General features: G+C 37.8%; 1 protein-coding gene across 2 annotated transcripts in view; it reads left to right on the top strand.

Annotated features, from left to right (window-relative positions):
• PRKCB (protein kinase C beta) overlaps positions 1–26626 on the top strand; it is a 677822-nt gene that overhangs the window by 452751 nt on the left and 198445 nt on the right. For both annotated transcript variants that reach the window (XM_001363029.4, XM_001363115.4), the window contains exon 9: positions 19905–20051. In XM_001363029.4, coding sequence (XP_001363066.1) covers positions 19905–20051 — 147 coding nt within the window. The remainder of the gene's footprint in view (positions 1–19904; positions 20052–26626) is intronic.

Raw genomic sequence — 26626 nt, 5'->3', positions numbered from 1 at the left:
TCCTCTCCTATCCATAATTCTGAAAAGTAACATATTTCAATTGATAAATATACAAAATATATTAATAGTTTTTAGATGAAGAAATGAGTCAGATATAGGTAAATGATAAAATGTTCTAAATCATTAGTGATTAGGGACATTCAAACCAAAACAATTCCTCAAATTGGAGTAAGAAAGGGCAAAATGACAAATGTTGGAGGGGATGTGAAAAAGTTGACACTAATACACTGTGAATACACATGTGACAATAATACACATGTGAAACTTTTATCTATTTATCAATTGGAAGATGGCTCTTATTACTATGAATTTGGCAAAGTTCTCTATATATTTTACTTATGAGATCTCTGTCTTAGAGACTGAAAATTTTCTCCCAATTTTCTGCTTTCCTTCTAAACTTGGCAATATTTGTTTTCTTTTTTACAAAACCTTTTCAATTTAATGTACTCAAAGTTATCCATTTTGTGTCTCACAATATTCCCTATCTCTTGACTCAAATTTTTCTCTATAAATCTGGTAGGGAATATGTTTTCTGTCCTTTTACTTTGCTTATATCTCCTTTTGTCTAAATCATGTATCTATTTTGTTCTTAGTGTGAATGGTGTAAGATATTGGTTTATACCTACTTTCTGCCGAACTACTTCCCAGTTGTCCCAACAATTTTTTTCAAATAGCGATTTCTTATCCCAATAACTTAAATCTGCATTTTTGTCAAATATAAGGTTGCTACAATTTTACTACTATTTGTTGTATGCCTGTTCTGTTCCACTGATCTGACTTTCTATGTCTTAGCCAGTACCAGATAGTTTTGATAATTACTGCTTTATAATACAGGTTAAAATCTGGTATTGCTAGACCTCCTTCCTTTATACTTTTCATTAATTCTTTTGCTATTTTTGATCTTTTTTCTTCCAAATGAATTTTATTATTTTTCTAGCTCAATAAGATAATTTTTTCATAATTTAATTGGGATGGCAATGAATAAGTAAATGATCATCACACATTATTGCTATTACTGTGTACAGTGCCCTTCTGGTTCTGCTCCCTTCACTTTGCATCACTTCATATAAGCCTTTCCAGGTATATGTGTGTGTGTGTGTGTGTGTGTGTGAGAGAGAGAGAGAGAGAGAGAGAGAGAGAGAGAGAGAGAGAGAGAGAGAGAGAGAGAGAGAGAGAAGAGAGAGAGAAAGAGAGAGAGAGAGAGAGAGAAGAGAGAGAGAGAGAGAGAGAGAGAGAGAGAGAGAGAGAGAGAGAGAGAGAGAGAGAGAGAGAGAGAGAAAGAGATTGTCTACATCCCTTGTCAGTAATTTTTGTCTGAAAGTGTGTTCCAACTAGTTACATAAGAATTCATTGTCCAATTATTCAATGTTTTCTGTAGGGAATTTTTTTGATTTCATGGATGAGCCAAAACTGCATGTTGAGTTCTGAGTTGTAATAGATTATCTGTACTGTGTAAATATTACACTTTTGATATTCCCTTCTTCTGCCTTAGCTCCCTCCCACTGGCATCCATAGAGGATAAGCACTTGCTACTTCTTCAGTAGTGAGCCTGTCCCTCTGGCAATCATAGTCCCTCGTCCCCCTGACAATACTAAGCTATAAAGAAAAAGGGCTATATGCTTTCTTCACCTTGTAGGGGATTAAGGATTTGATTTTCTGTGTTAAGTGACTCCAGCATCACCTTTGCAATTTTTTCCAAGGTCTTAAATAGGATTTTCTTTGCAAGCTGCTGATTGATGATTGACTAAGAGGATAAAAAGATTGGGAACTATTGTTTTGTCTGACTAACCTTTTTAGAAATTAGGCATCATGCCATCTCAGATCTGAAATAGACTTCAGTCGACAACTAATTCAGTCTGTAGCTGACTGAAAAGTCCCTCAATTAAAAGCACTCCAGTATTTTTGGTAAGAAAACCCCAAATAGGGTCACAAAGAGTAGGACATTACTGAAAAAGACTTTACAACAAAATTATAATTAAATGGAGGCAGGAGAAGTGAAGTGACTTGCTCAGGAGCACACAACCTTTTGACTTTAAGTTCAGGACTCTATCCTGTCTCTGACTGAAGTCCTCCAATGGAGGGAAGCTCTCCATCTCCTGAAACAATCCATTTCACTTTTCAGTGGCTTCGTTGGTTTCTTACATGGCACTGTCATCTCTTATATTACACTGAAATCTGCCCTCTATGTAACTTCTGCCCCTCGCATCTCATTCTCCCAATTCTCCCTCAAAGAAGTCTTTCTGTAGGGTAGCCCTTCTCAGGTCTGGATACAGGAACCTCGTCGCTCTGACATTTCCTGTTTTCCGAGCTAAACCTCTACTGGTCATTCAAAAGAGCTGAGCTGGTGTTACAGTGAATCGAGTGTCAGACTTGGCATCAGGAAGACCTGAGCTCAAATCCTACCTCGGACGCTTCTTAGCTGTGTGAATGGGCAATTACTATAACTTCTGTTGACCTCAGTTTCCTCATCTGAGAAATGTGGATGATTTAATAATAATTTATAATAACAATAGTAATAAATGGGGCCACTATCTCATAGAGTTCTGGTGAGGGCCGAGGGAGATAATGTGAGTAAATCACTCTGCAAACCTGAAGTACAAAAACACTAGCTATTATTGTTGTTGTTGCTAATTGTTGTTCAACAATCCCTTATAGGAAGTGATTTCAGCCCCTTTCCTCATCCAGATATTTCTTATGTAATCTCCATTTTTTAGTTTTTACTCCTAAAATGTGGCACCTAGAACTTTCAGTGCCCCAAGGACAGGCTTCCCCACCCCCCACCCCCACACACACTTGTATTCTTCTACCATGCCCAGGTAGTTCCCTTGTGGAAATGTCTAGTCATTGTGGTTATACATGGGAACACATTGAAATGTCTGTCTTGGCTCAGACCCATGGACTATCCAATCTGGTGTTCTTTTTCCAGAAATGCCTCTGAGGCCCACTTTGTGGACGGACCTGGTTATTTTTGCTAATCTCATATCTTTTCTTATTTTTACTTTAATCCCTTTCCTTCTGTCTTAGAATTGATACTAAGTATTGTTTCTAAGACAGAAGAGAGGTAAAGGCTAGACAATGGGGGTCAAGTGACTTGTCCAGGGTCACACAGCTAGGAAGCATTTGAGGCTACATTTGAACCCAGGTCTTCCCAACATATTAGCTATTGTGCTACAGAGCTGCCTCATTAAAAAATCATATATTTTCTAGCCTTTTTTTTTTAAAGCCTTACCTTCCGTCTTGGAGTCAATACTCTGTATTGGTTCCAAGGCAGAAGAGTGGTAAGGGCTAAACAATGGGGGTTAATTGACTTGCCCAGGGTCACCCAGCTGGGAAGTGTCTGAGACCAGATTTGAACCCAGGACCTCCCGTCTCTATGCTTGGTTCTCAATCCACTGAGCCACTCAGCTGCCCCCTTTTTAAAGTCAGCACTTAGCACAGTATATATATATATATATATATATATATATATATATATATATATATATATATATACACCACAGTATAACATTTAAATGCTGATTGATTCTAAGGAGCCACTTTATGACTATTACCCAAACATCCATTTGACAACTTAAATAGGTTTCATGACTTCCCCCCATTATTATGAGTGTTGTAAGTCTTCTTACCTGCCTAAAATGCCCATCACCTACCACCTTCCCTGCCACCATTGCACTTTTCCTTCCATTATAGCTTCCTCCTCTAATGTTCCAAACCTTTACGTCCTTGTTTCACAAGCCCATAAAAACTCATCTGGGCTGTCTGCCTTCCCAGGAGGTCTTATGTGACGAGTAGCCAACACACTAAATTGATCTATTCTACTGGTACTAATAGGTTAATGTGTTAGTCCTTGTAGGTAACATGCTTTCATTTCAACTGGGGCCTTCTGGAGTCACTGTTGGAACCCAGTGGTTTGACTCTAACGATAAGGTCCTTCCCTTAATGAAGAGAAAGAACTAGAAGAAATCCTGATCATCTTTTTTTTTTTTTATTCGAAGGGTTCTTTTGTTTATGATGATTTAGAGTGAATAGTAACTACTTTTTCCTAGAGAAAAAAATTGACAAAAATGGGTGGAAATTACACATAGGCAAATTTCAGCTCAAACTGAAAAGAATTTCCTGATAATTAGTCCTGTTCAATTATACGTTGGTAAGTAAAACATTCCTCCTCTTCACTGTCCTTATCTTAATAATAAACTTCCACGTATTTAAGGGCAGCTAGGTGGTACAGTGGATAGAGGCTTGGAGTCAGGAAGACCTGAGTTGAGTCTAGCCCCAGACACTTGCTATGTGACCATAGTCAAGCAACTTAACTCCATCTCCATTTCCTCATCTGAAAAATGAGCTGGAGGACAAAATGGCAAACTACTACAATATCTTTGCCAACAAAACCCCAAAGAGGGTCATTGAAAGTTAGTGGACATGATTAAAGAATGACTTAACAACAACAAAGTATTTAAGATGGCGACCATTTTTTGGGAATAAAATAAAAGGAATTCTTGCTCTGGTGGGGGTTGGACTAACTCTGAAAACATCTGAATTCTAGTGGTTTTGGATTCTCTAAATCTGGGGAATGTGAAATATTAATGAAAAAGATACTCAAAATGAAGTGATGCAGCTGTGCTCAGCTAATAGTTCTTTTCATTTGGCCTCAGCTTTTGTTCTTGTCCTAAATTTGCTCCTTGATCGATTTCAGTACTATAGAATTTGTCTAGATTTCAATTGTTGTCTCTCAGGTTTTTGGTGAGTCATGGTTGTTGCTAAGGGTGGAAGCCCTATTACAGCTGGTAAATGAATTAGCCCAATATCAACTGTTATGTGAATGGGAACTGTAAAAGAGTTCCTCTAATTGATCTTAGGTTCAAGGAAAGATCATCAGATCAGAGACTCAGATGAAAAGGAAACTGGAGGTCATCTAGACCAATCCTCCGTTTACCTGTGAAGAAACTGACAGAGAAGTTAAATGATGAACTGAGATACTAAGCCAACTCTACTCATATTAAATCCAGGATTCTTTCCACTATACCTCATTGCCTCTCAAAAAGTTCTTTTTCATACAAAAATGAAGACTGAAAAGAGTAGAACCAAGAGAACATTACATGCAGCTACAGATTTATTATTTGAAGAATAACTTGTGAATGTTGGGCTCCAGAGAATGAACTGAGAAGTGGAAACATGAAAGAATTAATCTATGTAATTTGCCAGCTGCTGACTTTTGTGGTGTGGGGAGAAGAGAATGGGACTGAATAAATAAATAAATAAGTTCTTTTCACAGACAGTGGCTCTGAGAGTCTTGCTATTCTTACTGATTTTAATTCTATTTCAGCTTTACTAAGGAACCTCTTATGAATCTTTTACTCAAATAATCTGTTTGGGATGCATTTGTCACTGTGTCCCCTCCAGTTATAAGGAATGTCTTGAGTTCACTACTTGCACAAAGCATTCATTACCTTCCTACCATCCTCGTGAGAGACAGGTCTGATGTATACTTAGGGTTGGCTGATCTCTGGGGGAAGAGTTGTGGTTCATGAAAACAATACAAAGCTAGTGTTAATTTACAGATCACATATTCTTTTGCAGAATAATACTAGACCAGGGTCTGCGCTATAAGTCATTGGATCATAGGACTGAGAGCTAGAAGGGATCCTAACAAGAAACCAATTCAATGCCCTCTTATTTTATAGATAAAGAAATCAAGACTGTGAAATTAAGTAATTTAATTAAGTAATTAAATTAAGCAATCCCAAGATCCTAAGCTAGTCAGTTTCAGAAATTAGATTTGAATCCAGAACCCCTAATTCTCAATGCTCTTCCTATTATATCCTACTGCTTTCTCTCTCAGTCAAAATCTAAAAACATGGTGTCAAAGCAGTAATATTTAGAATGAAAGTTTGATAATTCTATCAAATGTTCATTATGCTTAGGCATTTTCTTTCCATACATAACTGTATATTTAGTATCTTATAAAAATATTGTTGCATGGACATTTTCTCACCAAACCTCTGTTTGGAAGAGCAGGGCACCCAAGACTATGACTTAGGAAATGCTAGTGTTATAGAATGAGCACAATATGGTTTGGAGTCAGAGACCAAGTATCTAGTCCTAGATTTGCCAGTAGCTGACTATGTGACCTCAGGTAAGTCATTTCCCCTTTGCTGGGCCTCAGTTTCCCTCATCTTAAAAAATGGACTAAATGATGACTAAGGTCCCTTACATCTCTGATGTTCTATGGTGGAGTCTCCCTTGTCTCAAAACCCCTCCCTTACTGACCAATAATTTTCCCTAATATAGTTGTCATAGAAACACTTTCTTGGATTATAGGCATGTTTCTCAGAAGCCCCTATTAAATTCAAAATATGTCGTACAGAAAACATAATATAGTATTCTGATCTTATTAATATTTGAGGTATATAATACTTCAGGCAATTCAAGGTGCTTTATATATATATATATATATATTGTATATGATCCATTTTTTATTCTTATACAAGTTCTATAAGGTAAATAGTTGTAGTATAATTATTTCTATTTTGTAGATAAGAAAGATGAGGCCCAGAGGGGTTAAATAACTAATATCCACTAGTATTTTTCAGCATGTTCAGTTAGATACTATCTGGCAGTCCTCCAACAATAGGTGGAAGGGATAAAATGTTATCGAGTGAAAAGGGGGTGGGGAAAGGTAAAGAAATCAGCTTTTATATCATACCTACTATGTGCTAGGCTTCATGCTAAGCATGATAGGTTAAGAGCACAGGATTAGTACCTAAGAAGGCTGGGTTCTTGGTCAGCCTCTGTCATTAACTAAGTGTGTGACTTCGAGCAAGTTGCTTAACCTTTCTCTGATGAAATGGAAACTATCTTTTGTCATGTGAAAAAAATGATCCAAATCACTATTAATTAGAGAAATGCAAATTAAGACAACTTTAAGGTACTGCTTCACACCTATCAGACTGGCTGACATGACAAAACAAGGAAATGATAAATGTTGATGGGGATTTGGAAAAAGGAGGACACTAATACACTGTTGGTAGAGCTATGAACTGATACAACCATTTGGAAAGTAATCTGGAACCATGCCCAAAGGGCCATAAAAGTATTCATATGCTTCGACCCCAATATGCCCGTATTAAGGCAGTATCACAAAGGGATTAAAAATAAGGGGGAAGGACATATAACATTTGTAGCAGCTCTTTTTGTGACGATAAAGACCTGGAAACTGGAAGGAGTTCCATCAGCTGAGGAATGGCTGAACAAGTTGTATTATATGATTGTAATGGAATATTATTACACCATAAGAAGTGACAAACAAGATGATCCCCTCCCCCCAAATGTGGAAAGACTCAAATGAAGTGATGTAAAGTGAATTGAGCATCCAGAAGGATGTTGTACACACTAACAATAGTGTGATATGTATCACCTGTGAATGACAACTATTATCAACAAGGCAAGGATCCAAGACAACTCCAAGGGACTCATGATGAAAAAGGCTACCCATTGCCATAGTAGGAACTGATGGAATCCAAATGTAGATCAAAGCATATCATTCTTCTCTTTATTTCCTCCATGAATTTTCTCTAATAAATCAAAATGTCTTGTTTAACAATATGATAAACATAGAAATATGTGTTGTATCATAACATATGTACAACCTATATTATATTACCTGTCTTGATGGGAAGAGGGGAGGGAGAGAGACAACATGGATTGAAAAATGTCAGAAAATGATTTAAAAAAGCTGGAGGCATGTAATCTGGAAAAAAAGCTAAAAATTAATTATTCTATTTCTAAGGATGGAAATGTGCTTACGCTCTGAGGAAGCCCATTCCAATTTTGGTTAACTTTTATTCTTAGGAAAGGCTTCCTTAAATCGTGTCAACATCTGCTTCTTTGTAGTCTTCAACTATTGATTATAGTCCTATATAAACAGAAGACATCTATCCCTTCTATATCATGGCTTTAAAAATATGAATATAACTTCCCTCATTCTGAGTATTATATTTCTATCCATAGACCCTAAATTTGAAGTAGTGGGGTCTAGTGGTCAAAATCAAGAAAACTTGGATTTGAATTCTAGCTCTGATACTTTTTGACTGTGGGCAAGAATTTTGAGTTTTAGCTTCCTTATTTGTTAGATGGGTATAACAATACGTGTAGGAGGTATTTCACTCAATGAGATGGCATTAGTAAAACATTTTGCAAAGTATTAATAAGCTACATAAATATCAGCTATTATTAGTGATGGGTTTTGCCACTATGTAATACCACTAACTTCTTGAAGAATTCAGTCTGCTGAACTAAGAGGACTACTTTTCAGCCATTTTTGAATTTTACAATGAAGTTGTGTTTTGGCAATGCATTAAACTGCTGGATATATTTTGTCTCAGGCTTTCTGTTATTTCAGTGTTTCATCTATTTCGGAAGTTTCGTGGTTTCATTGGCATGGATATGACACAGAAATATCATTCCCATTCTACATCTTACTAAATGTGTCTTCATGAGTTAATTTGGCTATACATACACATATAAGTATAAATATATATGTGTGCGTATGTGTCTCTCTCTATATGTATATATACACACAGCAGAATGCAAAAATAGAATTGCATATGAAACTTGGAATCTCTATTTCATACTACTAGCTAAAATAATGTATGTGATAGCTAGGTATGGTGGTGATATATACCCATAATTCCTGCTGTCTGGGATGAAGTTGGCAACTATTTAGAACTCAGAGGTTATGAACTGTAGTGTGTGTCCAATATGTATGTATGTATGCATGCATGTTTGAATGTATTCATATTCACTTTGGAGACAAATTTGTGACAATGGACTTTTCCATACTGAGCTCAGCTGGTCCTTAAACTTTGGACAAAGATTCTATTGATGGGCATGTACCACACATCTTCCCAGTTGTATGCCCCCACTTACCCTAACTGCTTATATCTCAACATCACAGACTTTTAGATTCCAGGATCACTTTCATCCACAACGAGGTACCAGAAAAAGATTTTAATGGAAGTAGGAATACATGGTAGAGTGGATTTCTTTTTTTTTTTTAAATTTTGGAGTCCTTGCACATAGAGATAAATGGTGGTGACCCTACTGAATCTATGGGTCATTGTTAGAGAACAATTCATATCTAAATAACACTTTTTATACAGGCCACTTCCATCTTTGAAGTAGCAGCCGCTTTATAATTTTTAAGATCTTCCTCTCCCACTCAAGGCTGTCAAAGATTTATGCAGTGTCCTAAGATCACTTGTGTGTGACCCATCATCATTAGTCAATCCATGTACTGTATTTGCAGATTTAAAACATGTTTCTGTGGTACCCCATATACGTTGAGAGATGTTTTGGATGACCTTGAATGGGAGGAATATGATGCCTTGCAATAACCAATTAGCGCCAGCAGAAACTCAGAAATTACCTTTGAGCCTCCTCTTTGGAGAAGGTCTGAGCGACAGTAAGAATGAGCTGCCGGAATCAGGTTAATGGAATTTCATGGTAGGCTGAGCTCTGTGCAGTCTCCACAATATGGCATATTTCAGAAAATTAAAATAGTCTTTCTTGAAGATAGCCTTTACAAATTCTGGCTCAGAAAAGGAGATGGCTCTTGGAGCAATAAAGATTGTGTCCAGTGATGAGATTTAGTGTTTTCAAATGAGTGTTCTGCCAGGCTTTAATAAGAAATGCCAAAGGCTTGAATTCAGACTCCTTAGTTCCTACATCCTCCAATCACTCCCGCAGAGCATTGTATATTCTCTTGGAACACTTGCTGCTTTTATAAATTCATCTTAAAATGAAAGAAGGGTTGCTATTCTTTTCCATACTCCTAAATAATAGAAGCTTGGCCTGATAAGAGTTCAGGACCTCAACAACCTGTTTCTATTCCTTTTCAACTTAAAGCTTTTCTTAGAGAAGTCATCATAGTGTAGAGACAGATGATGAGGGATTCCTCAAGACTGTGACAGGAGAGCCTATAGTACCTCTCACTAGAAAGACAGGTGTGGTGGCAGTCTGTTGTTTGCTTTCTAAGGAATAGCCCAGTTGAGTTTGGAGAGTCTTGGTACCAGAACCATGAATCCCTGGTGATGGCTCCAAATTGGGGGAAGGGGGGGTGAGGGTAGGGTGTGAGGCACAGCAACTTATGAAGATTTTCCACAAGATTTTTCTCTCTCCCCTGAACTTTCAGATCATTTCTTTACACCTCAACTCTGACACTGATTTGCTAGCTACTAAATCAGAGGTTCCTAAACTTTGTTCATGGTACCTTAGAATCTGTTATTTATGAGAATGATTCTAGGCTGATAATGACGAACCTATGGCAGGGGTGCTAGAGATGGCACAGAGAGTGCTCTCTGTGGGCACTTGGCCACTCTCCCTCTCCCTCCCCATCCCTAGTGTTTATTACTAGAAAGGCAGAAGGACTCAGGTAGAGCAGCTCCCTTTCCCCATCTCCACCATGCCTGATGGAATTATTTCACATTTCCCTACCCCTCTGCCCAGCAGTCCAATGGGAGCGTATGGGGGAAGTTCACAGGTGGCAGAGCTGGAGGGGAGCAGAGTGCTCAGACTACTCCCCTCCCCCCTCTCAACACTTACTGAGGACATTCCTCACTTCCCTTCCCCTCTCCCCTTTAGCCCAATGGGAGAATTTTCTCCTTCCCCTGTGTGGGGTAAGGGGGGGTATGGTGGGGGCAGGGCTCAGCACTCCATCTCTGAAAGGTTCACCATCACTGACCTAGTCCAAAATACCTAACAGTTTCATTAATTAAGTAGTGAGGTACAAACAACTAGATAAGTATCTTTGCCCTTATAACTTGGTAACCATTTGACAAAAAATGATACACTTAAATTGGAAGGAGAAATAATATTTCGATGTCATTCTTAAATAGCCACAATTATTTACTGATGGGATATATGAGCCTGTGGGCACTGTGCAACTTCTTAAACCTTGGAATCAGATTGCACACTGCCATCCTTTCTTCCTGTTCCACATTGATTTTCATATTGTACTTGATTTTTATCAGAGCAATTCTTGATAGATCAATGAATGAGTCAGCTAGTAAACATTTTAAGCACCTGTTATGTTCCAGGCACCGTGTGAGTAAAAAACAGCTTTCTAGAGATATGAGGGTAAAAATGAAAAAGTTTGAGACACCAATGATGTGATTGAAAGTAGAAGTTTTAAAAAATCACATTTCTCATACTTTAAAAATGTTTTAAAAAGCAATGGACTATGGCCTAATGTTGCAACTCAAGCTTAGTATCTGAAAATTTAAAATATCCTGCTGTGTACCTGTAAGTTCACTTTGGTGCTCTAGAGTGCATACATTAAAGGGCTAAACATTTATTTACTACCTAGTGTGATAACAAGTATGTATTGAATGATAGATGAATTAGATTAAAAAAGAGACTGTCCACTTAAGTGTAGAAGCATTAAAGCCTGTTGGTGAAGAGAAGATTTTGGATTGGAGAAATCACACATCTTTGAAATTTTGAAAATATATATATATATATATATACATATATATATATATGTTCCTTAAATCTTGTCCTGTGCTAAGAAATGCTTTGTATTATTCATACCCAGGAGAATGCAATCTCCTTGGGGCCAAGGTCTCAGCAGATTCTCCCTAAATGGAGGTCTTCAAGGAGAATCTAGATGACCGTTTGTTGTGTGTGTTGTAGCAGAGATTTAATTTATGACATAGACAGCTACTAAGCACCCATTTCACCCCAAAATTGTGCTGGTTCCATGATATTTTTCATTTTGTGGGTAAGCCCTCCACGCAGTGCCTGGCATACAGTAGGCGCTTAATAAATGCTTGTTCTCCTTCTCCCCCCTCTACATACATGGAAAGCCCTAATCAGTGATTATTGAGTTGAAATGATTGACCACAACAGGGTTTTGAGAAGCTTATTTAGGTAGGAATAGTTAGATGGGTATGCAGTATCAGCATTTTTGTAGTTTTTTTCTCTTAAGGAGGACAAAGGAGAGAAGTCTAGTATATGCCCTGAAAGCTTCTGTCCCCCAAATAAGTCAAATTGTCCATTGCTTGTCTTCTGCCCTCCATTTGTCTTGGCTTTCTGGGCTTCCTTATGTCATTTGGAGCCATCTAATGTGCACAAAACACAAAGCAACAGGCCAGGAGTCAGGAAGTCCTGAGTACAAATACTTCCTCAGATATAAAAATGGACTCATATACTTCCTTGATGTGTGACCCTGGCAGCACAGAAATCACTTCATCTTTGCCTCAGTTTTCTCAGCTGTAAAGTGGGGATAATGATAACATCTACCTTTCAATAGGTCAAATGATATAATATCTGTAAAGTCCTGGCACAGTGCCTGGCACATAGTTGGCACTTAATAGGTGTTTGTTCTCTTTCCTTATCCTCATCCTGATGATTGCCCTTCCTTTTGCTTCTCATCTGACCCGCTAAGATCTCATATTTTAGCCATACATCTGCCTCCTTCTTAACTGATTTTGGTGACCAACTTTCCAGTGGCCACAAAATCAATGCACATTTGTCCTGAGATCCTAGTATTCAACCTATGAAGTTTTATATGCCAAGAAAGTCGACTGGCTATGATAACTCACATGAAATCCTTTTCATAACTCTGAGTGAGGATTCAGGAACCTACTCCATGGATAGCTCCTAGTAGGAGGAAGAAGTAAGGAATTTTCATCCCCTAATATTTTACCAAGTTAGTCCACAAACATTAATGCTAGGTGCTAGGTACTTTGCAAAGTGGCGGAGATACAGAGAAGGGCGGAAATGTGGTCCTTGCTTTCAAGTACCTTATATTCTAACAGGGGGAATGCAACATGCAAATGAATACAAGCAGAATATATGCAGAGTAAATGAAAAGAAATCTCAAAGTGAAACACTAGTAGTAGTGAGGGAGGAAAGATGGAGGTAGGGAAAGAGTTTGGACCAGAAGATGGAATGAGAGCTGAGTCTTGAAGCCAGAAGGCATTGGAGAGAAGGAAGGAGAGGCGACCAGGGAATAGATGTGGAGTCCGGAGATGAAGCAAATGAACCATGACCAGGGATGCCTTTTGAATTAATACTTCATTTTTCTTTTCTCACTGTACCTACATAGTAGGTTTAGAGAAGAACATCTAAATTTAGAATAAGTTGTTTAATCTAAGACAGCCTTTAAGGACAATCAAATCCTTTTATTAATTGGGGGCATGAGAAGGAGCTTTGAAGAGCTGCTGTACAAGCGACACCAGATTTTTCCTAGTGCAGTTGATTAAGGCTGAATTCGAGTCACAGCTCTGACACTGACTCAATATATGACCTTGGACCAGGCATTTTAACCTCTATGTACCTCAGTGTCCTTATCTGTATAATGGGGATAATACTTGTGCTACCTGCTATATAGGATTATAGCAAGCAAACTAAAGCATTATAGAAATGTGAGTTATTTTCATAGTATTTATTTTAGAAAATGTCGGAGTTCCTCATTCAAAAGGACAATGGTAAAAATATGGAAATATGTCTTGAATGATAACACATGTATAACCCAGATCAAATTGCTTGATAGCTATGGGAGGGGGGAAATAAGGGAGGGTGACAATTTGGATCATATAACTTCAGAAAATTTATGTGGAAATGTTTTTGTTACATGTAGTTGGTAAAATAAAATATCTTTATAATTTAAAAAATCTTTTTAAAAAGACAGTGTGGGTTTGTAACCTAAAAAGATAATAAGGAAAAAGACTTCTACAAAAATAGTTATAATCATGTTCTTTGTGGTGGCAAAAAAAAGAAAGAAAATGAAAGTCTGTCCATTGATTGGGGAATGGATGAATAAATTGTGGTATCTGATGGTTATGGAATATTATTGTACTAAAAGGAATAACGCACTGGAGGAATTCCATGTGAACTGGAAAGACCTCCAGGAATTGATGCAGAACTAAAGAAGCAGAACCAGAACATTGTACACAGAGACTGATATATTGTGGCACACTCAAATGTAATAGAGTTCTCTACTAGCAGCAGTGCAATGACCCAGGACAATTCGGAGGAACTTATGAGAAAGAACACTATGCACATTCAGAGAAAGAACTGTGGGAGCAGAAACACAAAAGAAAAACATATGATCAATCATGTGGTTTGATAAGAATATGATGGGGATTTGATGTTAAAGCATCACTCTACTGCAAATATGAATAATATGGAAATAGGTTTTGAACAATGATACATGTATGACCTAGTGGAACTGCTTGTCAGCTCTAGGAGAGAGGAAGAATTATGAATCATATAACCATGGGAAAACATTCTAAAGAAGAAAAGAAAAAGACAGTGGTCAAATCTATTTGCTTCTACTTGCATAGAATTCAAGAGTGGCTTACTTAAGGTGAAGGCATAAAATCATTTGTTCATTTATGTTCCTGGAATTTTATTTATATATGAAAAAAATAATTATCACTGCATCAATTGAACAAACAACCTCAGCATGCATTTCACAGAATATCATAGTTAGAAAGAATTCTAGAAGACATCTAGTTCAGCTTCTACCAGACTGAGGATTCCTTCCACAACAAAAGATTTTATTAGATAAAACTTTTGTTTAGCATTTAGTATGTTCCAGGAATTTTGCTCATTTCTGGGGACACAAATACAAGCAGAAGGTAAGTTAATGCTCTTAGAAAGCTTACATTCTAATGAGGGAAGACAATATATTTTAAAAAAGAGTTGAAAAAAGATGGCAGATAGAGAAGGTGCCCATGGACAAAGAGGAAAAAGAGCTTAACTGTGATAAAGTAAACATGGCTTGCATAGTACATCCATAAACAGATATTCCAAAGTGGAACTTGCCAGTCAAAGAAAGAGGCTGTAGGAATGGAGGTGTTGCCAATGAGAGAAGAGCCAATTGGTTGTAGGGGTAAAGATAGTTTAGATACTCAGAACCTGAGATGGCATCTAGTGGTTATTTCGTTTTTGCTTAAAGACCTCCAATATGAGTGAACCCATTCCTTGCTAGGGCAGCTAGGTGGAACAGTGGATAGAGTCCCAGGCTTGGACAAGTCAGTAAAACTCCTCTTTCTGAGTTCAAACCCAGTCTCAGATACTTATTACCTATGTGGCCTTGGGCAAGTCACTTAACCCTGTTTGCCCAAGTTTCTTTATCTGTAAAAGGAGCTGGTAAAGCAACAGCAAACCATGCTAGTATTTTTGATGAGAAAATCCAAAGGAGTAACAAAGACTTGAACAAAACTTGAAAGACTGAATGCCAACAAGTTTCTTGCTTAAGTGGCCCAATCCACTTTGACATAGATGTTACTTACCTAAAGCCCAAATTTGTCCCTTGGTGACCTCCATACATTTACTGACCTCTTATTTAGTCTCTCTTCCTGTGCTAAGGGGCTACAAAGATGCCCAAAGCACAATCCCTGATCACCAATCACTTTTAATCTGGGCAAGGAGATTAAATCTCTATGAAAAATTGAATAGCAATGCAAAGCAATAAGTTCTTATTAGGGAAGATTATGTGAAGGGATGGATACAGAGGAGGAAGGAAACCCTACATGGATTACCCAATCAGGTAAGCAGTTTCTAACTAACCAGTACAAAAAACTGGTAAATTGATGATTCAGGAGTCACTTGAGAACCTGAGTTAAATTCAGATGCAGAGATGAGTTGAACTCTCTCTACATTCCCCTCTAAACAACTTTAAAATAATACCTTGGAGTAGCAGAGTCACTCCAAGAAAATGTCATGATGAGATATTTTTCTGTCCCAAGAAAACTTAGAAAGCTGGCAGTAGAGGTCTATAATACCAGAGTGGAGGCTTATTTGGAGTACATACATGCAGTGGCAGCAGTACCAGCACCATCAGCTCCTAGAACTCTCAGCCCAGAGATGTTAAAGGGCAGAAAACTGATCAGAAAGAGTTTACAAGAGTACCTTTGCTGGTACTGGCCACAGTTGCTGCTGATTTATAATTCTATTGTCTATACGCAGTTTTGGGTCACAGTTTCTGGGAAGAAATGGATGATTGAGATTGGTCACAAGGAATCAGGGATCCTGGTCATAGTTCCAAGGCCAAGTGAAATACTAGCAAGGTGACTATAGCAGGGGACCTAGTCATGGTTCCAGGGCCAATAGAAGATCTGGTATTTATGGTTACTGGAGAGCAAGGGCCTTTCCTGGATAAAGACCAAGGTGTAGAACAGGAGAATGGTGATTGTACCTGTCTCCAGATTACACCACCTTGGAAACAGAAAACTTAAAGTCCTCCAGAATTGGTTTTGAAAGTAGCACTATGAAAAAACTTGAAACTTTGGACAGAGCCTCTTCAATGCTTGGTAAATAGAGCCTAATTTTAACACAAAGTTTGAAGTCAAGAAGAAATATGCTAAAAAAAATGAGTAAACAACAGTACCACCATCAACAAAAACTTAACAATAAAAAGCTACTAGGGTGGCAGGAAAGATTAAGACAAAAAAATCAAAAGAAGGTATCAATGTGAAAACAGCTACAACTAAAGACTCAAAATAATAATAATAATTAAACTAGAGCTCAAAAAGAATTCCCTGGAGTTAAAGAAAGAGATGAGTGGTAGAGGAAAAATTGGGGGAAAAGCAAGAGTGGTGCAAAAAAAAAACTGTGAAAAGGAAATTAACAGCTTGGTAAAGGAAGCACAAAAATCACTGAAGAAATAATTTCTTAAAAAATATAATTAGCCTAATGTTGAAGAGACACAAAAATCCACTGAAGAAAAGAACTTTTTCAAAAGCAGAATTGGTCAAATGAGATAAGAGGTACAAAAAGCTCACTAAAGAAAATAATTTCTTAAAAATTAGAATTTTCCTAAGGACTCCACGAGACATCAAGAAAAAAAAAAAACAAAGTTAAAAGAATGAAAAAAAAACAGAAGAAAATATGAAATATCAGAAAAAACAATGGACCTTGAAAATAGATGAGAGATAATTTAAATTCTAAAAGAAATTCAGAATTAAAAAAAAAAGCCTAGACATCATACTTTAAGAAATCATAAAGGAAAACAGACATCCATGATATCTTTGATCCATCAGATAAAATAGAAATCAAACAAATATACTTATCACTTTCTGTAAGAGATTACAAAATGAAAACTCCTAGAAATATTATAGCCAAATACCAGAGCTCCCAGGTCAAGGAGAAAATATTGCAAGCAGCCAGAAGGAAACAATTCAAATATCATGGTGCCACAGCCAGCATCACTCAAGATTTAGTGACTTCTATGTTAAAAAAAAAGTGGAGAACCTGGAAAATGATATTCTGGAAGGCAAAAGATGTGGGATTACAACCAAGAATAACCTACCCAGCAAAACTGAAGGTAATCCAGTCGGGAACTAAATATATATTTAATAAAATAGAAAACTTTTAAGTATTGCTCCTGAAAAGAAAGGCATAAATTTATAATTAAAACTTTAAAAACAAAAGTACATTAAAAATAAACCAATTCTTGGGGGCAGGTGGGTAGCTCAGTGGATTGAGAACTAGGCCTAGAGACGGGAAGTCCTAGGTTCAAATCTGACCTCAGACACTTCCCAGTTGTGTGACCCTGGGCAAGTCACTTGATCCCCATTGCCTAACCCTTACCACTCTTCTGCCTGGGAGCCAATACACAGTAGTGACTCCAAGACAGAAGGTAAGGGTTTCAAAAAACAAACAAAAAAAAAAACCCTAATTCTTAAGTAGGAAAAATTATAGAAAATATTTGTGTTCAAAACACTTTTCAGATCCCACTTCCTAATCAATAATGATCTTTCTTCTTTTGCATCTCATGTAACACTCTGTGTGCACTTCATCATATGTTATTTTAATTGTGATAAATGCCATGTTTCCCTACTAGACTCTGGAGCCTTTGTTATCTAAACTTTGTTTATTCCCCAGCACTTGGCACTAGCCTAGATTTGCTCATAATAAATATATTAATTTTACATAACAACTCTTTGGAAATTTCAAGATAGTAGCCATGTCTAGGAATTGTGAAATGGGAATTGGGGAGGGTTCATTAAGATCCACTAAGAAAAAAAGTCTAATATCCCAAATGAGGGCAGATGGTTTTGCCCTTTACACTTGTCAGATGTATTTGAAACATTGTTTTGAGTTCTGAGTGCCAAATTTTAAAAGCAACATTGACAAAGTAGAGTGTCTGAAGATGGGTAACCAAAGGGGGGAAAAGACATCAGAATAGGTAGGTGGGGCATTACTACTATCTTATTTTATCTAAAAGTCTGTCACATCAAGAGAAAAATCTATTTTTAAGTTCTCTAGAGGGGAGAACAAGGACCAATCAGTGGAAATTAAGGGAAAGCACTTTTTGATATTATATAAAGATGAATTTCCTAAACACTAACACTATATAAAAATGGAGTGAGCTGCTTTGGGGAACAGAGAATTCCCTATATCTAGAGTTGTTCAAGTGGAATCTGGTTAAACAACCACAACAAAGGGGATTCTTCCCTTGAGAGACAGATTGAGGATAAGCTTTGAGCTACCTTTCATTTCTAGTACTCTAGCAATTCTAAGGTAAGCACACATGAATGCAGGGGGTCATCACATATAATGGACTAGAAACCGAACTGTCAGAAACTCAGCAAGCACATTGCTTATGGGAAAGTCAATGCAAGTGTTTAGAGGTCTGGATCAGGATGGGAGTGGGGTGGGGGTGGGGGGGGAATGGAGATGCACAGGAGAGCCAATGGGAAGCATCAGCTATTCTGAAGCAGGAGGAATGTCATTCAGAGCCAGGCACAGTTCAATCAGAAGCCTTTTGGGGGGACTTCCTGCCCTTTCTGAGTCAAGGAATCAATAAATGCTTATTAAATGCCTACTATGTGCTAGTCATTGGAGATATTTTTTAAAAACCCACAACAGTTACTCTCTTTGAGGCATTTATATTCTTTTGGAATAAAAAATATATAAACTTTAAAATAAATACAGATACATATCAATATACAAATTCTATACAAAGTAAGTACCAGTATTCCTTCCATATTGCAGGGATTAAGGGCATCACACCACTAAATTCTGGAAAAATCTGTGTAAAAATTTTTGGCCCCCCTTTTGTACTAGAAAAGAAGACTCAATTTTTTTCTTTTTCTTTCATACAATGTTTACAATAGAAGAGATTTTATATATTTATAGTATTAAAAGATAAGATGTGTTAATATTATATAATACTATACATGTGTGTTATATGAATTTCTAAACTTTTTCACTGTCATCTGGTAACCATTGTGTGTTGATTTCCGCTTCTGTAAAATTCCTCTCAAATTCTCATTTAATTTTTTATGCCACCCTACAATATATTGAAATTTCAATGGAGAAAGTTACAATGTGAAAGAGATACCTGTATAAGTTAATGAGAGGAGGAGAGGAGGCAGGAGGCAAAAGTACCAAAATAGAAGTCAGTGCTGAGGTCAAAGAGCCTCACAAGGCACATGATCCCAGTAAAGCTCATTCGCAAGCCTCTGCTTCCCCATCTAGATAGTATTGTTAATATTTCCCCTGTCTATTTCACAACATTGTTTTGAGGAAGACTCTTTTTAAACTATATACTACCATAAAAAATGAGTTATTGTGACTGGAAGGGAAATGGAGCATAGGTGGATGGATTTAAGATCTTTAAAATTAGGAAGACCATACTACCTGTGTGATCCTGGGCAAGTCACTTAAACTTACTCTTCCAAGCAACTTCTTAAGGCTTTGAGTGACAAATGCCATAATGATCTGTATTAATGGAGAATGTTTCCATGTCAGTAGTTTCCTAAGTCTGTGAACTCACAAGTCTAGATAAAAAAAAAATCCATGATACTCTGTTATTTAAATGTGTGTATTGTCTGAGTTTATAATGCTTTTTGGCATCCTTTCTTAGTGTTCTATGTGTTTCCCCCCTTCAGAGAGCCAAGATTGGCCAGGGAACCAAGGTTACTGAAGAAAAAACAGCCAATGCAATATCTAAAATTGACAACAATGGAAACCGAGATCGGATGAAACTGACTGACTTTAACTTTCTCATGGTGCTGGGGAAAGGCAGCTTTGGCAAGGTAAAGTAAAACTTGACAAGAATTGTTTCACAAGGAAAAGAGCATTCCTAAAATTTGGGTATTTTCAACTTGGTAGAATTAAAATTGTGTTCTGTCTTAATATGGCAACATGATTTGGAGTATCTAAATGCTGCATTAAAAGTAAAACAATCTAGAAACTTTCCCTGTCTATACCAGTTGTCTAGGGTATATCCATTGCACTGCTTTCTCTAACCTATAACTGCTAAGGTGGGATGCAAGCAGCATTATTATTCACTTTACCATTTGGACACATTTATCACTACACAGCTGCACAGGTCCTATGCTAGTTACTGCATCAGTGATCCATGGGAAATCATCCTGGTGTTCAAGGAGCATCTGCCTTAAAGAACACAAAGCAAAGGAAGATCCCATGAGCCATCAGTACTTCCAACAAATTGATGTTGTGAAGGGATGGCAGGCTAGGAATTTGAGATCAGGTTATAGGAGACCTGGGTTACAGTTGTAGCTCAGTCTGTGACTCTGGTATGACTCTGGAAACAAATCTTAGCAGAACAGTCTTCGGTAGACAATATTCCTATCTCTAAAATCTCAGTGTAGCATAATGGAATGAGTAATGTTTTTGGAGTCAAAGGATCTGGGTTCAAAACCATCTTGGATATTCACAACTGTTACCATGACAATTTCATTTAACCTCTTTAGTCCTCATTTTCCTCATCTGTCAAATGAGAATTTCATAAGATGATCTCTGAGGTCCCTTTTATGTCTCTAGATCTATGACCTCATGATTCCCTTCAACTCTAGGATTCTGTATATTCTAAAGTCCTTCCAGCTTTGACACTATGTTCTGTGTTCTAAGGTCCTTTCCATCTCTGACACTGAACTCTATATTTTAGACTCTTTCCTTCTCCAACACTGTGGTCTATGTTCTGAAATCCCGTCTCAGACATGCTGTGGTCTCTCTTCTAAGGTCTCATCCATCTCTCATCCCAGGTTCCAAACTCCTTTCCACCTCTGACACTATTTTCAGTTCTAAGATTTTTTTTTCTAGCACTAATACTTTAGACCCCCATGCCTCTCAACCCATGCCATTTACACAAAGACATTCAAGTCCCAGTTTTAAATGTTGGGTCTGAAAAATAAATAACCACAGTTTTCATTGATGATGCTCCAATTAAACCACCCATTTCTGGAGCAGCTGCCATCCAGTGACAACACAGGTGTGGAATGTGCTTCCAAAAAGAAAGCAATCAGGAGGCTGCCATCTGTAACTCATTGTTCAGGCCACCTGCTTGTTTTAGGGCCATGTCATAGGTGTACTGGAAAAGAGGATGCCTCCTATTGCACTTTGCAGTCATGAAAAGGGGCCATACCATGATGATCTGCTCTAAAGGTCATAGTTGCTGTAAATTGTTGTTAAATACATTTCATGTACTAAAATCTAGGATCTCCAAATCCATATCTTTTGTTGTATTGGATGTCAAGGTGACTCTGGAATTGAAGCTTCTTGGGTTTCCTTAGGAGGAAACATTAAGGAACAGAAAAGATGCAGTTTTACTTTGAAACCTAGAACACTGGATTATGAAGAGAATCTTAGATCATAGAGTTGGAGCTGAAAGTTAGGATACAGAACAAAGGATGCTAGAGATAGAGTCATGGGTGCCTTTAGAACTTAGAATGTAGAATCTTCCCAATGTAGATGAGAAAACAGAAACTTAGGGTGTTTGTGACCTGCTCATAGTCACCTAGTTAGTAAATACCAGAGTGGGGAACTCAACCCAAGCTTCTGCTGCCATTCTAGACATTTTAGAGTTAAACAAAAACTTGAGGCCCATCAAGAGTAATTGACTTATTCAGTGTCACACAGCAATTTAATAAAACCATGAGAAATAATTAGCCTAGTGTCAGCAGCACATAGTAGGTACTTAATAAATGTTTGTTGACTGAGCATAACCCATGGCTTCTGACTTCTCTCACTTATACCCATAGATACTTACATCCATCCCATTCCCTCATGTTTTTCCTTTCACATTCCAAATTTTATGAGATCTCCCTTTCAAATATACAGATAAATTGCCTTCTATGAGAGTTTCCTAATTAGCTTGTCTTCTGTTGATCATTCACTTCCTTTGCAACCCCTCAAAAGGAGAGTTTTGCATTCAGCTACTCAAACATAGATTAAATGTTAGCTATATTCTGGGTATCATGCTAAGCCCCTAGAATACACAGAAAGCCTCTGTCCTCTGTCCTCAGGGAGTTTACATTCTAGGGCAGGAGACAACATGCAAACAACAATGTACAAACAAAAAGAATTGGATGTGGTCTTGGAGGGAAGCCACCAGCATTAAGTGGGACAGAAAAAGACTTGTTCAAGAAAGTTGAATTTTAGCTGGATTTGAAGGAAGATAGAGAAGAAAGGAGATAGAAGCAAGAAGAGAAAAATGTCCAGACTTGGGGGCCAGCCAGTGAAAATTCAGAGTCTAGAGATGTCCAAGTCTCCTTCAAAGAAGAGCCAGGAGTCTAAGGTCACTGAATTGTAGAGAAGTAAAAAGACTGGAAAGGTAGGGAGGGGCCAGTTTATGAAGGGCATTAAAAATCAGAGGATATGATAGTTGATCCTGGAGATAAAAGGAACCACTATTTATTGAATTTATTGAATATGGAGGTTAGCATGGTCAGATGTATCCTTCCATCTTAGAATCAATACTGTGTATTGGTTCCAAGGCAAAAGAGTGGCAAGGGCTAGGCAATGGGGGTCAAGTGACTTGCCCAGGGTCACACAGCTAGGAAGTGTCTAAGGACAGATTTGAAACTAGGACCTCCCATCTTTAGGTCTGGCTCTTGCTACCCAGCTGATCCTCAGACATATTCTTTAAGAAGATTACTTAGGACAGCCAGGTATCTCAGTGGATAGAGTCAGGCCTGGATTCAGGAAGACCTGGGTTCAAATGTGACCTCAGACATTTTCTAGTTCTGTGACCCTGGGCAAGTCATTTAACCTCAGTTGCCTAACCCTTACCACTCTTCTGCTTTGGAACCAATACTTAGAATCCATTCTAAGAAAGAAGTTAAGAGGAGGGGGAAGAAAAGGAAGAAGAGGAGGAGAATGAGGAGAAGAAAGAATTATAATACTGTGAATATTTAGTCAATGTTTTATGAATATGAACGATCTCAATCCTTTACTTCTTCCTCTACTTCTTGACTTTTCTACTTACCTCAGCTTTTGCTTCCAAAGACCAAGTTGACCACATAATCTTGGTAGGTAAAAGGGAATTAAAAGGTGAGTCACCAACACTGTGATCCTTAGGTATAGGGAGGAACAGGAGAGTTTAAATGGATCTGAATTTTATCAGAGTCACCCTTAATTAGAGGAGGTGCTAAAGAGTGGTGTTGCAAGCAGGAGGTATTCCTATTCCATTGGAGCCTCTCATCCCTCCTATGAGGAGTCTTTCTACATGGAAATAGCTGGGGGCCCTTAGAGATGGGGAATTAATTGAGTAACCAAGATTTCCTTCCATGCTGATAAGTGGAAATAAAGGTTTTTAATTGCCTTTCTGATTAAGTATCTCAATTACAGGTGTGGAGGAAGAACTGATAAGCCATTTGGAAAGTTAAAGCAAGAAAGGGACAGACTTGCATTAGATGGAGTAGATGTAAATTGGCTAATGAATGCCTGATTTATAGGACTAAATCAGGAATCATTTCTTCTCTAAGAACCCTAGGGCTCCTGATTTTTTTAGAGATCTTTTCCCTACCCCCCAAAGCAGAATGAGGTCCTGCCTCTGGAACTTACTGACTTCATGACTCTCAGTGCCCCCAATACTCTTTAGGATTATAAATTACAGGAAAATGTACCAATTTGCATTTGGGGAGGAATTTGTATAATCTATATTGTTGAAATCATAGGTCCAGCCAAAAAAGAGAAAAAAGTATAATAATAAGTGGTGAGAATAAAAAAATGAAAAATAGGATAGGTCCTGCCTTTGGGAAGCTTATACTTCAACATGGAAGATAAGACATGTATGTAAATAAAATATGCTACAAGACAAAATGTAATAGGTTGAGTCCATCCTCCTGAATTTCATCAACAAATCAGTAGTAGGTGACTCCAATTCCTGAATCCCAATCAGTACAGTAAAGTATTAGTACCAAAGTCCACCTCCAAAAGAGTGCCCTTCAGATGCCTGAATCATGATTTATACCCTGTAATCTCAACAAACTGATCAGAGGAGAGGAAAGTATTCATCAAATTAATCAGATGCTCCCCTAATCAACCTCTGTTTTATTAGTAAGGACAGTGAGAATCTGGAAGTGGTTTAGAGCAGGAATTCTTAAGTTGGGGTCCATGAACTTTTAAAAATATATATTTTGATAATTGTGTTTTAATGTATTTGTTTTCTTTTGTAATCCTACAGGTTTAATTTAAGCACATTCTGAGAAGGGGGAAAGGTTCCATAGACTTTATAAGACTGAAGAAAGTCCAGGACACTAAAATGGCTAAGGACACGTGGTTCAGAAAGCAAAGGATTTCAAAGGGCCTTGAAGTCATGCCACATGAGCTGAAAAAGCTGAATATGTTTAGCCTGGAAAAGAGAAGACTTAAAGGGATCATACTCACTTCCTTCAATTATTTTCAAACCTAATTTGTGGAAAAGCAATTGAACTTCTCTTAGCTCCCATAGGAAAGAACTGGTAGCAATGGATCATAGATTTTAACACTATTGTGGACTTTAGTGCCCCTTTCATTTTATGGATAATTAATTGGAGGCACAGAAAATTTAAGTGACTTATCCAGTGCTAGTCCATAAACCAATAGGTATTTGTTAAATGCAATTTGCCAGGTGCTGCTCTAATTACTAGGGATCTAAAGAAAGGCCCTACTCCCCCACCTCCAAGGAAAAAAAGTCCTACCCTTAAGGATCTTACATTCTATTGGAGAAGACCACATGCAAACGACTAAGTGCATGTAAAATATGTCCAAGGTAGATGAAGATAATCTAAAAGGGAGAGGGATTCTAGCAGCTAGGAGGACTGAGAAAGGCTTCCTGCAGGAGGGGAGATTTGAACTAATTTTTGAAGGAATTCAGGGAAACAAGAAACTATGGGACGAGAGATGACCATTCAAGATAGCAGGGATAGCTAGTGCACAGACTCAAAGATGGGAGATGGAATTTCATATTCAAGGAGCTACAAGTAGACTAGTCTGAGTTCGATACTCAAAAGAGTTCATAGAGGGATGTTGTGTCATCTATACTAGCTGTATGGCTTTGTCAAAACTGTACACTGTTGTGCAAGTCACTGAACCTCTCTAGAACTCAGGTTCTCCAAATCTAAAAGAACTCACACAATTTTGTACCTCAGGCAAACTCTTGCCTCCCAAACTTTCTTCCATTTCTATCAGACCCTTAGTGATGATGCTTAGTGCTTCCATGGTTATGAGAGTGATTATCTGTGTTTCTTCACCTTCTAGTCCTTTTCCCCAGTGCTGCCAGTCTTCCTTCACTACACCATCCCTGACCCTATGCTTTCTTACTTCTCTACCTCTCTTTTCCAGCTTACCTCTGTATTTTCCATGACTGTTCTAATACCACATATTCCTTATACAAGTGTGATTGCAGCCTCACTTCTTGCTGCCATTGTGGTCTTTCCCAGCAAGTACCCAAAGAACTCGGAATGCTTGTCCCATGTCATAATTTAATAAATTATCAATTCAATGATGATGATAACTCACATTTATTTTAGAACTTGAAGATTTGCAAAGCCCCTTTATATAAATTATCTCATTTTGCCCTCATAAGGACCTTGTGAAGGAAAATGCCCATTCACTAGAGAAGAAATCTAGTCCTTAAGTCACAGAGAGATGGAAAGGTGGTAGGTCAATTTCCCATGCATGGAAATTCTGTCATTCCAGGGATGAGATGATGATGAAGGCACTGCAGATATGATTATTCACATTTTATACATGAGAAAACTGGGAACTGCCGATTAAATGACTTCATCAAGGTCACTCAGTGAACAAGTTATTAGTAGAGATTATTTATCTTTGTCTCATTCATGGAGTTCAAAAATGTTCATTCAGGGAAATTTGTTTTGCTGCTTTCACATCCCTCTAGGACTTGGGAGCCACAATCCATTCACCCTCACCCCCACCAAGGACTTTGTGGATAATTTTCAGGGAGTCCATGAACTTGGATGGGAAGATTGCACCTTCATTTCCTTTATTCTCCAATTGAATGTTATCATTTCCTTCAGTTATTTAAAATATTATTTTGAGAATGATCCACTGGCTTCACCCGACTGCCAGAGGAGTCCATGATATCTAAAAAGTTAAGCATCTCTGTTCTAATGTGAGATGGGAACTAGATGTCCACTGCAGTGCAGGGATACCCTTTCATTTCTCCCTATTCCACCTTCCAGAGCTGTTGTCCTGTCTGGGCTCATAGACAGATATTTACCTATAAAGTCTCCATGGCCGGTTGCTGGGACCTTCTTTCTTCCTGCAATCATCAACTGGTCATATGTGCCAGTATACTCTCCTATTTACATTTGCCTATGTGGTATTGAGATGAGATCTTCCCAGTCTAGGAGCCCCTTTT

Source organism: Monodelphis domestica, chromosome 7 (assembly GCF_027887165.1).
Source record: "Monodelphis domestica isolate mMonDom1 chromosome 7, mMonDom1.pri, whole genome shotgun sequence".
In the NCBI taxonomy this organism is placed as follows: Eukaryota; Metazoa; Chordata; class Mammalia; order Didelphimorphia; family Didelphidae; genus Monodelphis; species Monodelphis domestica.
This window is presented reverse-complemented; position numbering and strand designations above follow the sequence as displayed.